The sequence below is a fragment of the Miniopterus natalensis genome, chromosome 14 (assembly GCF_054644295.1).
Source record: "Miniopterus natalensis isolate mMinNat1 chromosome 14, mMinNat1.hap1, whole genome shotgun sequence".
Classification (NCBI taxonomy): domain Eukaryota; kingdom Metazoa; phylum Chordata; class Mammalia; order Chiroptera; family Miniopteridae; genus Miniopterus; species Miniopterus natalensis.
Genome location: NC_142094.1, coordinates 44,792,736 through 44,805,634, shown reverse-complemented (window position 1 = coordinate 44,805,634; position 12,899 = coordinate 44,792,736). Strand labels below are relative to the sequence as shown.

At 53.1% G+C, this 12,899-nt stretch overlaps 1 protein-coding gene across 2 annotated transcripts in view; it reads left to right on the top strand.

Moving 5' to 3' along the window:
- The window catches only part of SH3PXD2A (SH3 and PX domains 2A), a 205,676-nt gene that overhangs the window by 123,546 nt on the left and 69,231 nt on the right, over positions 1-12,899 (top strand). For both annotated transcript variants that reach the window (XM_016219894.2, XM_016219893.2), the window contains exon 6: positions 1,369-1,397. In XM_016219894.2, the coding sequence (XP_016075380.2) occupies positions 1,369-1,397 (29 nt within the window). The remainder of the gene's footprint in view (positions 1-1,368; positions 1,398-12,899) is intronic.

Below are 12,899 nucleotides of genomic sequence, written 5' to 3'. Positions count from 1 at the left end.
CTTCCCCGGGTTGGGTGACCTTGGGCAGTGGCTGAACCTCTGTTTCCTCGTCTGTGAAGTGGGGGTGATAGGACCTTCCTCTTAGTGTGGAGGTAAGGATTGAAAGAGGCATGGAATTAGAAGGGGGTTCTCAAACAGGAGAGGTATGAGAAATGCAGGTGCCCAGGCCTCAGCCCCAGCATTCCCATTCACTGAGTTCTGAGCCTAAACTTTAGGAAACATAGGACTTTAAGAGAGGGGGAGCCCCTCACTCTTTGCTGTGTGGTGAATTACCTTGGAGCTTACCAAACACCCCAAAAGCCCAGGCTACCCTACCCCCAGACTTCTGGAATTAGAATCTTGGGGAGTCTCCATGATGTTGACACCTTCCTTGTGAACCTGCTGTCCCTTTCCAGCAGGTGGACCTAGCTGGCCAGTTGGCTTTGACCAAAGCCCGAAATGGGCATTTTCTTTGATCCCCAGGGGAAATGAAAGGCATTTCCTCTGTCTCCAGATAGATCCCAGCCAGCTCCTGAGCACTTACCAGAACCTCTAGCATTTTAGGGGCCTGTGAGACTTGTTTCCTTGAGGATTGTGAATGGAGGGGGTGGTAGGAGGGGCCAACAGCAGGAGCAAGCACTGGGGGGCACCTGGAGGCAGGATTTGGGAAATAGCCTGATCCTGAGGCTGGGTTAATTCTTGGCTGGAAGCTTGGGTCTAGGGCAGGGACAGACTTTAATCAAAGGATCACACAAATATATATTACTTGGAGGCCAGTTTGAAGAGGGGGTAAATGTCGAGGAAGAGACATTAAGGAGGTAACATTTCAGTAGTGACTTAAAGGTTGAGTGGGCATGAGCTGGCAATGCCAAGAATTGGGAGGGGAAGCCCTGCAGGGTTGGGGAGCGGGCTCCCAGTGCGGGCAGGGCCTGGGTTCTAGCAGCCAACCTCCAGAGCCTGTTTCCCTATTTACAAAGTGCGTGGGAACCTGCCTTGTCCTCCCGCATCCGCGAGGATGGGGGAAGGTGCCTAGGAAAGGGCTTGGGGAGCGGCCCATCGAGCCCCTCCTGTCGGGCTGGCCCAGGGTGGGGCGGGGCGGGGTCGGGGGCGCTGGCTGCGGGCGAGGCGGGCGGGGCATGCGGGGCGGAGCGGGATGGGGGAATCGTGCCCGGAGGCCGGACTGGCTGGGAACCCGCAGGCAGGCGCGGCGCGCAGTGCGTGCGACTGCGGAGCGCGTGGCTCGCCGGCCGCGGGGATCACATGAGCAGCGGCGCCGGGGACCCACCGCAGCCCGCTCGTGGGCGCCCTGCAGCCGCCGCCCCGCCGCCCCGCCGCCCCGCGCTCCCGCCCAGCCCTAACCATGTCTATCTGTTGTTGCTTCTTTTTCAGGGACTATGGCAGTTCCAAGAGGAAATCAGGTAAGGGAGACTCCGGGCGTTTGTCCCTCCAACCTCCCTCCCCTCCCGCTCCGTGCACGCGCCTCTCCGACCCTGCGGAGCACTTTCTTGGGGGGGGGGGGGTGACGGTCCATGCCCACCTGCCCTGCGGTCCTGCGGGGCTAGGGTGCGCCCTTCATGCCCCTACGATCTCTGGTACTTGCGCCTTCTCTGCCCACGGAGTCGCTCAGCTGTCCCCTGTGGGGGTGGGGGTGGGTGCATGGGGAGTGTGGGGGTGTCTCCTGAAGGGCCTAAGCCCCCACAGCGTTCACGGGCGATCCTTCCCCCCTCCCGCCCTGGGCTGCGGTGCCCACTGCTGGGCACTGCTGTGACTTCTCCTTGGATCCTTCCCGTGGTGCGGCGGCGATGGAAATGTTCATAGAGACGCAGGGTTTACCCGCGGGAAGGTGACACCCAGGACTGGAAAGGGGGGTCGCACTTGAGTGACTGAGTTTGTAAGGCCTGCGGCGCAGACTCCCCCCTCCTCCCGCAGCTCTGAGCGCGCTCTCCTTGCTGCGGGGGTGGCAGCCCTGCGTGGTGCCCTCGGAGACCGGGATGGGAGGGGGCGGCCTTGGCCTGACAGGTGCCAGGGCTCGCCCAGAGTGTGCGGGGCGGGTGGCGGCAGGGAGAGAGGCGCCAGCCCTCCGACGCCGCGGTGGAGCGGGCGCTGTCCGCTGGGGTCAGGGAAGGGTTCTCCGGGGCGGGGCAGGCCGGGCGGGGCAAATGCCTGGTGTGGGCGGGGTGTGCTTGACTGGGGGAGGGTGGTCCCTAGGAGTTAGGGCTCTGTGTGTATGGATTGGGGGGAGCTCACTAGAGCTGTTGGCATGTGTGTTGCCTATATTTATGGGGTGAGCAGCCATGGGGGTGTCTGGCCCTTGGGGATGTGGGAAGTGTGTATAAACACGTGGCTCAGGTTAATGGGTCCTGTGGGGAGGCATCTGTGTCCAAGTGCCTTGGCCTGTGGATCAGCAGAGGTGTGAGTGCCTGCATGTGATGGAAGGGATGTGAAGGGGGGGGGGGCAGTGTGATTGCATAGTGTATGTTTCTGACTGTGGGTTTGTATGTTTCACATGTACAGGTGTTTGCTTATATGTTTATTGGGATGTGAAAAGTTGCATCCTGGTTGAGGTACGGGGGGGCATGTGTGTATGTGGGGTTGAGACAGTCTACATAGTTGTGTGCTGTGAGGCTGTGTTTGCTTGTTTGGGTGCACAGATGCTGGGTATGTGTGCCAGTGTGTTGGGCTATTTGGTTGTGGGTTGGAGTCTGTGATCATGTCTTTGTGTCCCTTTTTGGGGTGTGTACGGCTGTGGGATGAGATGTGTGTACACGGGCCTATCAGCTGGGCAGGGGGTGGCTCAGATGTGCCTGCCCACTGGTGCAGAAGGTCTTTCCTCCGTGGCCAGGAGGGTAGGCTGCCTTATGAACCTAAGGAGTTGCAACGTCGCCTCAGTTGTCACTTGCAGTCAGAGCCCCAGGAGGAGAACTGGGAAGGAGCTGTAAGCCTGGGACTGTGTTTTGTCACAGCCCCTCCCCAAGAGACTTGCCCTGTGCCTCAGACACGTAGTGTACTGGTTGAGCCTGGGCTTGTATTCTGGCTGGGTGTGACCTTAGACAAGTTTTATAACCTCCACTTCCATTTCCTCATTTTCTTTAAAGCAAAGGTGATAATAGTATCTACCTCACATGCAGCACCTAACTACGAAGTATTAATTTATCATCATCATCATACTTTCTGAAGCCGTGGGACCTTGGGTGGGTCCTTTCTCTACTCTGGGCCGCAGTTTCCCTCTGTAAAGTCAAGGGCTGGACCAGAAAACCCCTCAGGTTCCCCCATCCCCAGTCTCTGAATCTCACATTCTGTGCTGCTGCTTAAGCAGTGCAGGGCCCCACCTGGGGAAAACCTCCCCCAGTTTCTCTGCCAGTGGAGACTCACAGGCCAGAAAAAGGGTGGATGGAGGGATTTAATTTCCGTTGGTGTGCTTAGGATAATGGCCACTTAGCGTTGCAGTTAAAGTGCCAGCTCTGGAGCCAGACAGCAGGAGTTTAGAGCTTGGCTTTCCTCCTCTGAGACCTTGGACAGGTTTCTTACCCTCTCTGTGCCTATTCTCTCATCTGCAAATTGGGGATAGTATACATACACATTGTAAAAAATTATTCATACACACTGTAATGGTTAACTTTATTTAAATTTATGTGTCAACTTGGCTCCGCCATGGTGCCCAGACATTTGGTCAAGAATTATTTTGAATGTTTCTACGGAGGTGGGTTTTGAATGAGATTAACTTTTAAATTAGTGGACTTCGAGCGAAGCAGATTACTTTCTATAATGTGGGTTGGCCTCATCTGATCAGTTGAAGGCCTCAGTAGAACAAGGATTTGACCTCTCCTCCCCTGAACAAGAAGTAATTCTGCCAACAGCCTGCCTTCGGATTTGAACTGCAATTCTTCCCTGAGTATTTAGTCTGCCAGCCCACTGCATCAGATTTTGAGCTCACCAAGCTTCCATATATATCTTCTTTCTCTGAGGAATCCTGACTGATACATACCTCATGTGGTTATAATGCGGATTAGATAAACTAATATATATAAGGGTTCTTAGAACACTACCTACAACCTGGAAATCCCTCCCAAAGTGCTAGCTAGCTAGTTATTTAATGAGCATTTACTATGTGCTGGCAACTTTCCATATGTTTCCTCATTTGCTGCTCAGAGCCATGTGGCATGGTGGGTGGGATTCCCATTTTACAAATGAGAAACAGGCTTTGAGTGGGAAGCTGGCCAAAGTCTTTGGCAAAGTGAGGATTTGAGTCCAAGCATGAGGTTCATGAAGCTTCTCAGGGTCACTCCAGCCAAGGACATGCCTGGAGAAAATGAATGCTGTTCATCACTTCACACAGTTTAGACCCCAAAGCCCCAGCTCCTCCTTGGAAGATCTCTTGGAGGGATCTCTTTTTGAGCTCAGAGTCAAGACTTGAAACCAGGCCTGGTGGGAAGGGTGCAATCAACAGGGAGAAAGTTCTCAGGCAGCATACAGCCTTTTGGAGAAGGCAGGACCAGTGACCTTGAAAACAGCCTCAAATTTCTGCTCCTTCCTGCATCTTCCCCATTCCACCATCCACCCTGTTGCTCAAGCCCAACATCTAGAAGTCACTCTTGACTACTCGCTTTCCCTTACCTGCCAACCTGACCTCTAGATCCGTCCAATTCTCCCTCCCCCCATTGGAAAGCTCCCCTCATTTCTGCCTGCTGACCCAGCTCCCTCCTTGGCCTCCCTGCTTCCACCCTTGCCCCTCTACACTTTTATCTACACCACAGCTAGAGTGAGTGCTTCAAAACATGTACCAAATAGTGAGCTTTTCTGCTTAAATCCACCAAAGTCCTTCCCATCCTAACCAAAATAAACTTATCTCAGCCTACAGAGTCTTGTGTGCTTTGGCCCCTGCCTGCCACCCTGCCCTCTCCTGCTCCGCCCACCCCACTCCCACTCCAGCACTCTCTGCTCAGCCATTCCTTAAGCACATCATTTGTTCTCTCCACATGGCCTTTGCACTTGCTGTTCCCTCTGCCTGGAATGCTGTTCCCACATGGCTGGCTCCTTCTTAAGATTTCTGCTTAATTGGCCCCTCAGAGAAGCTACCTCCATTTTCCACTGCCTAGCTGCCCCTCCACTCACCCTGCGTCTTCCCCGCACAGTTATCTCTTGCGTTTTCTTTATTATCTGAGTTCTACCACCTTGAGAGTGAAGACCTTGCTGCAGGCCTCGCACCAGCTGTATGCCAGGTACTGTGTCAGGTGTTGAGTTTACAGGAATGTGTCTTCCTGCCTTCAAGGAGTTTATGGAGTTTTCTATGGGTGAGATGAACTGTATTTACAAGAATGCATATTAGACAGAGGGAGTGGCATGGTTACCTGAGGAAGAGCAGTCCAGGTCAAGGGCACAGTGAGTGCAAAGATCCTGGGGTGGGAGCATGCTGGCTTCCTTGAGACAAGGCAGGGAGGTTTGTGGCTGGGTGGAAAAGAGGAGAGGTCAAGGTGGTAGGAGGTGAGAGCAGAGATGAAGCTGGAGATAGGGGGAGCAGGATAGACCATGTGGGCCTTGCAGGCCATTTTAAGAATTTTGACTTTCGCCATGAGATGAAGAGCCACTAAAAGGTCCTGGAGAAAGGGGGCGCTGTGATCTGACTTAGATCTTAGAAGCATTTTTCTGACTAGTGGATGACTAGAGACAACAAGGAAAGGAGACAGATGAGAGATGAGGACTCTAGCAGGAGTGGAGGGGCTGGATTTTTGATTTTTTGTTTTTTTCAGAGAGAGGAAGGGAGAGGGAGAGAGATAGAAACATCAATGATGAGAATCATCGATTGGCTGCCTCCTGCACACCCCCTACTGGGGATCGAGCCCCCAACCCAGGCACGTGCCCCCGACTGGGAATCGAACTGTGACTTCCTGGTTCATAGGTTGACACTCAACCACTGAGCCACACCGACAGGGCAAGAGGCTGGATTTTAATGACTGGGTGCAGGCTGTGAGAAAGAGTTGATCTGGGCTCTGGGAAGAGTCAGATTGCCTGGGCTTCCATTCTTAGTCCCACAGGTTACTGGTCATGTGACCTCGGGCAGATCCCTTTACCTGAGCTCTGTTACCTCAGCTGTTCTGTTGTGTTGGTCAGGGTTCAACTAGAGAAACAGAACCAGTAGGAGCTATATACGTATTAGGAGATTTCTTGGAAGGATTTGGTTTACATGATTATGGGGGTTGGCTAGGCAAGTGTGAAATTCAAGGACAGGCTAGGGTTGTGGTCCAAGATGAAATTTCTTCTTCAGTGAAGCCTCAGCTCTACCCTTAAGGCCTTTCAGCTAATTGACTCATCCCCCTTCCCTCTCTTCCCCCCTCCCAATATCTAGATAATCTCACTGCAAGCAAACTAACTGTAGACTTTATCGCATCTGCAAAATATCTTCCCCAGCAACACCTATGTTAGTGTGCATTGAATAACCAGGGACTGTAGCCTAGCCAAGTTGACACATGAAACTGTCACTCCTGTAAAATGTAGTTATCAGAGCAGCTACCTGCAGGAAGATGCAGGGAGTTCAAGGTGATGCTATTACAGGGCCTTGTGCCTGGCAGTAGGAAGGGCCTGTTGCTCTTAGCCGTGATTGGCTTCCCCAAGGTGAGCACTACTCCAGGAGCTCAGAGGGGGCTGGAGCGGGCTTCTCAGAGCAGAGGCTTCTCTGCAGACCTGAAAAGATGTAATGGTGCTCTTAGTTCTAGGAAGCTGCATTCTGCAGGGCCTATGACTGGGGAGTTCTGAGTTGCACCACTAGGGGGCGCAAGAGCCCACGGATCCTGTGGAATCCTCCCGGGATTGTTGCCAGGCGGAGGGGCTGGTGCTTTGTCCTACCCAGGAGTTCCTGAAGCTCCCACTGGTTTAAATGTAAATGAAGTTGCTCTAGAGTTTTGCAAGTTTGTTCTTTGGGGCAAGTGTGGATGTTTCTCATGAAATCCTGTTTACTTTATACTTTTCCTTGAAAAATTAGTGAACTCAGGCCAGCTTCCATTTTAGTGTTCATAAAACCTGCATTATTATTGGGCAGAATTAATGAGATCAGTGTTGCTGGAGTTACACCAAGGAGAAGCACGTTTTGCTTGGAGATGTGAGTTTAGGTTTTGGTATCAGACAGGGTTTGAACCCCTTCTCTGCCATGTTTGCTCTGTAACTTACTTGACCTCTGACCTTCATGCCCTCATATGGAAAATGGGAGTAAAAATTGTACCTGCCTCGATTAAATGTAAGGATTAGATTAGCAGAGGGCCTGTACATAGCAAGCTCCCAATAATAGTAGCTGCCATTGTTTTAATTACCAATGGCTTCTGAAAGGAGGGGAGAATTTGGTCTTACCTCTGATTTGAGAGTAAAAAGATCCACTTGAAGCATTTATTTCCATTCTGTGAGCCCTGGGCCTGGCCCAGAGGAGGTGGAACTATACTCAGCAACTGCAGATATTCTATAGAATTAAGAACACAGACTCCGAACCCTTCACTCCCCTCCAGAGTGCAGGGTGCCCTGAGGCTTTCCTCCCTCTTAAGCAGTTGCTTGTCCCTGGCCTCTTGGAGCTCACGGCTCACCTGAGAAAGCAGGGCATTGTCAGGGATTCATTAACAAATACAAGGCAGGGTGGGTTGTGATCCGTGAGCTGTGGGAGTCACATAAAAGGGGGGCTAGCCAAGGTGCTAGAGGCCAGAGATGTGTCCTGGAGGAAGGGAGAGATTGAGTGAGTGGAGGAGTGGGCAGGTCCCTCTGGTGGGGGGGCTGGGCATTAGCAGGGACTTGGAGGCTGGATTGAGTTTGAGAAATTGAAGGAAGGACAGGTGTCCAGCCTGGCAGGAGAGAAGAGCTAGGGAAGGGGGCTGGGGGCAGGAGGGAAGGGCTGGGGAAGGAGAGGTGTCCAGCCTGGCAGGAGAGAAGGCTACGGAAGGGGGGCACGAGATGAGTCTGGAAAGCAAGCCTTGGAGAGAGTATCAGCAAGACTTTTCAAAGCAATTTCCAGGGCTTTTCTTTCTGCCTGAGCCATCCGTCGCAGTGAAGAGGGCCCAGGCTGCTAAGTAAAGATGGCCAGGATATTCCTGGCACCGTCCAATGACCAGCTCCCAAAGCGGACGTGTCTTGCGGAGGCATCGCCTCTGGCACGTCTCACCCTGGCTGGTGTTTCAAAACGATTTTTAATTTTCGTGGCTCCAGGTCCTCAGCCTGATGTCACCCCTGGAGTTCAAAGCCACCTAATTGGAAATGAAAGGAGGCTGATTGATTGGGCAGCTCCATGGCCAGCCCGCGTGTCAGTGACGCTCACGTGCGCGTGTCTGTGCCACGACGCCCACAGGCAGAGGCAGCACGGCCCCTCCGTTCTACGGGCCTGGACACACGAGGCAGGAGTCGGCGAGAGCGCTCCCAGGAGGAGGCAGCCAGCTGGTGGCCTCCATTCTCTCAGCCCTGCTGAATTTCTCTCCAGCCCCTCGCTCCTGCCACAGCTGCCCCTGCAGGGAAAATAGCCAGGTGGCTGGGAAGGGAACAGCATGTGCAAAGCCTGGAGGTGTGCTCCAGAATCCTGCACTGCTCGCCGATGTACAGGCTCCCAGGCTCTGCCCAGACCTGCTGAGTCAGCACCTCTGGCGGCGCTGCTGGGAAATAGCATTTTGACAGGCTCCCCAGGGATTCTGACGCCAAGCCAGGGTTGACTTTTGAATGGGTCATCCATGTGGGTTAATGGCGGTGTTCAGGGTAGATGGGCAGTGAGGTGGCAGGAGGATCAGAGTCCGGTGATGGACAGTGACTGGATGGGGCTGCTCCTTGTAGATGCCTTTGGTTATCTCCTAAGTTGGGAGGCTGGGCCAGCTTGGGAAAGGAAGATCAATCAGAGGACAGAGAACACCAGCCCAACATTTGGGGCCCTGGAGAACGGCCCTGCCCAGCCACTGTCCTCCCTTCTTGCCTCGTTAAGAGGCCGTGACGAGATTCCATCTGCCTTTTATTTCCATCAGGCTTTCTTCTTGGGGGAGGAGACACCCACGTTGTGGTCCAGCAAAGAAATGCTCCCTGCTGCAGCCCTCAGCCAGAAAATAACTTGTTTCTCACTTCGGCTTTTGGTTTATAGACATGTGACAAAAGAGGCAACATTTCCAGTAATGATGAAGCCAATGGAAAAACAAAGATTTGGGGAAATGTGCATTACTTGTTGTTTTAGCACCTTTTTCTGATCTAAAGTTACTTTGTTTAGAAATAGAAATGTAGCGTGTGTAACTTCATTGGCTTGTGGCATTTTTATAATTGGCCAGTTTTGGCATGTGAAGGCAAAGAAAAATTTTCCAAAGTTTCAGTAAAACTTACATGTTTACAGGGAAGAAAGTGGTTTTCCCTGACTCTTTCTGCTTTGCCCCCTGGATCTTGTCATCGCCATGTGTGACCCCAGCAGCTGGTGCAAAGATGTATTTTATTAATGGTAGACCTGGAGTCTTGTACCAAGAAAACTGGACCATGTCAGCCTTTACTTGTTTGTGCTCCTTCCCCAGTGCCGCTCCTGGCTCATGGGTGCGGTGTTATAGCAGAGGCCCCCGCAGGTTCTGGGGCTGTCTTTCCCATTACCCTAGGTCTCCCAGCTCGGTCCTGGAGCACCTTAGGCTCTGGAGTGTTGGATCTGGGTCAGGGTTGAGTGCATAACTGTTCCTGGCAGGAAGGTGAGGTCCTTGTAAAGCTGTGATGATAGGCTAGTGACAAGAGGCCAAACCAAGACTCTTTGTACATTGGCAACGGCCCCCCCAAGGAAACCGGCACATTTTAACACCCGTTTTCCTAGTTCTGTCTTCTGGTGTGTCAGCTCCCTGCCATGCCCCTGTTCCTCCCTGGGGCATGGTGGCTCCAAGAGCACCTCCATCAGTTCTCATCTGCATTTGGTCACAGGGTTCTGATGAAGAGGGCCCTGTCCTCAGCTTCTTTGATGACCTCAGTTGCTCTCTCTGCTCTAAGCCCATGGCTCAGTTGACACTAGTAGCAGCTCTCCTGGAGGCAGGGGGGAACCCTTGACGGCCAAATTGCTAGGAAGCAAGGTTCTGAATGGACACTGGTGCTAGACTTCCCTTCTAGGATTAGATGGTTCCTGTCCTGCCAGGCCTGTAGCTGACCCCACAGCTCTGTTGTGGCTGTCGTGTAGACCTGTCCAGTGAACTTCTGTGCACTAACTCTGTGCCAGGCCCTGCAGTGGAAGCGCAGGGACACTGAGATGGATCCAATGAGGTCCTTGTCCTCAGGACTCTCAGTCGGGTCAGGGAGGTAGGAAAGTAAAGAGCAGTTATAATATGATGCCCAAGTGCTATGATGGTGTTGGCGCAGAGTGAGAAGGAGGCACACAGCCCTGCCTGGAGGTGTCGAGTGAGGCCTCCAGCCCTGGTTTGCGGGGGTTTTTGAATGAGTCAGCCTGGAGCAGAGGGAGAGCAGCCGTGTGGAGGACAGCTGGTCACTCGGCATTCGCTGTCCGAGCGTGCCACGTCTCCTAACTGGGCTGAGGCATGTCCTCTACGTCCACAAGCACCTACCGATGCTATTGTGAAACGGCCATTCCTTCACTAAAGTTGTTGAAATTTTAAAAGTCCTAAGTATGAAATGAATACATGTGCCCTGGTTGGAGAGAACTTGCCCGAGACCCTTTCCTTATCATTAGGAGGACCCGCTTCCAGCAGTCTCCTGGGGGATGTGGGTCCTTGCCTGGGAAAGGAGGGCATGACCACTGACCTAACGGGTTCCCAGCCAGGTGCCTGGCACTAGGAGGTGCTCATTAACTATCTGACTAATAGACTGGTCTCCATGAGGAAGGGCTCGCCAGCCAGTGGGTCTCCCTAGTGGTTGATGATGAACCAGAATCAACACAGAAAGAACAGCCCTTCCGTATCACAGGTGAAGACCAGGGGGACCTAGAGAAGTGGTCCCACCTTCCCACTTGGGTAGTGAGGATGGGGCCCTCTGAGCACTGGCTCTTCTTCTTGGCTTCTCTCCAGGTGGAAGCTCTGCATTAGCCAGAGGCCCTGAGCTGCAGTGCCAGGGGGTTAACTCTGTGTTCTCCAGGGAGCTCACACACTCAGCCCTCCTCTGTCTCTAGGCCCTCCAGCCGCAGCCCTCTGGGCATAGCTCAGTCACATGACAGCCAGATTTGGGGATTTCCCAAGGATTGGTGTGTGTATGCACTCACACTGCTGTGTTTACGTGGCATCTGAGAGCTCAGGGCATTGGTCCTGGCCCTCGCAGAGCAGGAGAGGGGTGAGGGTGAGGAGAGGCCCAGGGCACCCAGCACACACCATGGGGGCTGCTCCGAGTCCTGCCGAGCCCTGTTCCTGCCAGACATTATAGATAAGGCAGTTGTTCTTGCTTAGACTCCCATTTCCTGCAACATCCATCTTGCCATAGACCACATTGGTTATGGATATATTTTTTAAAAAGTCTCTTTGAAGGGCTTTCCAACAGAGACTGGGAGCCAGCGTCTTCCAGGGATGCTTTACCGGGTTCAGGTATTTGCCTGTGAGCCATTCCGCCAAGCACAAACTAGGCTCAGCGTCTCCCGGCCTGAGAAGGCCTGTACGTGGCTTAACCAGCAAAAGCTGGACTAGAGAGAGCGCAAGGACCTGATGCAAAGAATACCCCAGGGCAGTGGGGTAAGCCTGGCCTCAGTTTCCACGTGAAACCCTTGGGACTGAGCACAATGAATGTGCATCCTCCATGAGCCGCTGAGGATTTATTGGGGTGCTATGAGAATACTGACAGGGTTGAGACCCTGAAAGAACTTAAGATCCAGTTGGAGAGACTCATAACAAATTTTGATTAAGCACCTACCAGACACTTGCTAGGACTATAGTACGAACCAGACATTCTGGAGCCAGTTGACACAGTTAGTGAACAATACAGAGATCCTGCCCAGGGCAAGATGAGGGAAGCTGGCAAACCTTGAAAAGTGGGTCATCTTTGCCTGTCCAGTGTGGCTCAGTGGTTGAGTGTTCCATGGAGGTCACGGTTCGATTCCCGGTCTGGGCTCATGCCCAGGTTGTGAGCTCGATCCCCAGTAGGGGATGTGGAAGAGGCAGCTGATCAATGATTCCCTCTCATCATTGATGTTTCTATCCCTCTCTCCCTTCCTCTCTCTGAAACCAATTTTTAAAAAAAATAATTTTAAAGAAGTGGGTCATCCTCCATTCTACCCCTGTCTGGCTCCAGTCAATGACAGTGTCCAGCCAGATGTCAGCTAAAGCATAGTGAGCCCCGCCCCAAAGCTAGGGTCTAGTTACAGATTCGAGGCCTCCAAGACTCAACCCTGTTGTATCCCCCACCCCACCCCAGCTCACTGTGCCTGGCCCAAGTATGCCCTGTGGTCAGTCTGGGCAGCCTTAGGGAGTGAGTATGCACATGAGTGGCAGCCCCACCAGTGCCAAGAAGGTGGATGAGGGAGTCACGCTGCCTCCTCCAACCTAGGTGACTCCTGACACAGACCGGAACACCTGAGAAAGTGTCTGTGATCATGAATATCTGTGTCCTGTCTCCAAAGCTTGGAGGCAGACCGTGGAGAGTCAGTTGGTCATAGCCAGCAGCCCCAAGCTGTGCACATGGTAGATGCTCATTAAATACTTAGCAGCTGATTCATTGATAATCTGATAGCAAGAGTCCAGTCTTGAGAACACAAGATGTCCCACTTGCAATGGACCTGGGCTGGCAATGCCAGGTTCGAGTCCATTGCTGTTGACTCCATCACTCACGGCTCTTGTGGAGACTGCCAGGGAGGTAGACAGACTGCAGAGCTGGGGGCCTGTAGGCCCAGCAGCTGCTCACTCCATCCTGCTTCGCTGGCCCCCGTTTCTGCTGCTGCTTCATCCCCACTGCTATGGGCTTTGGCTAGGGAATAGCTCAGTAAGTGTGGGAGGACCACCAAGGCGGACCACTTCAGGGAGGGG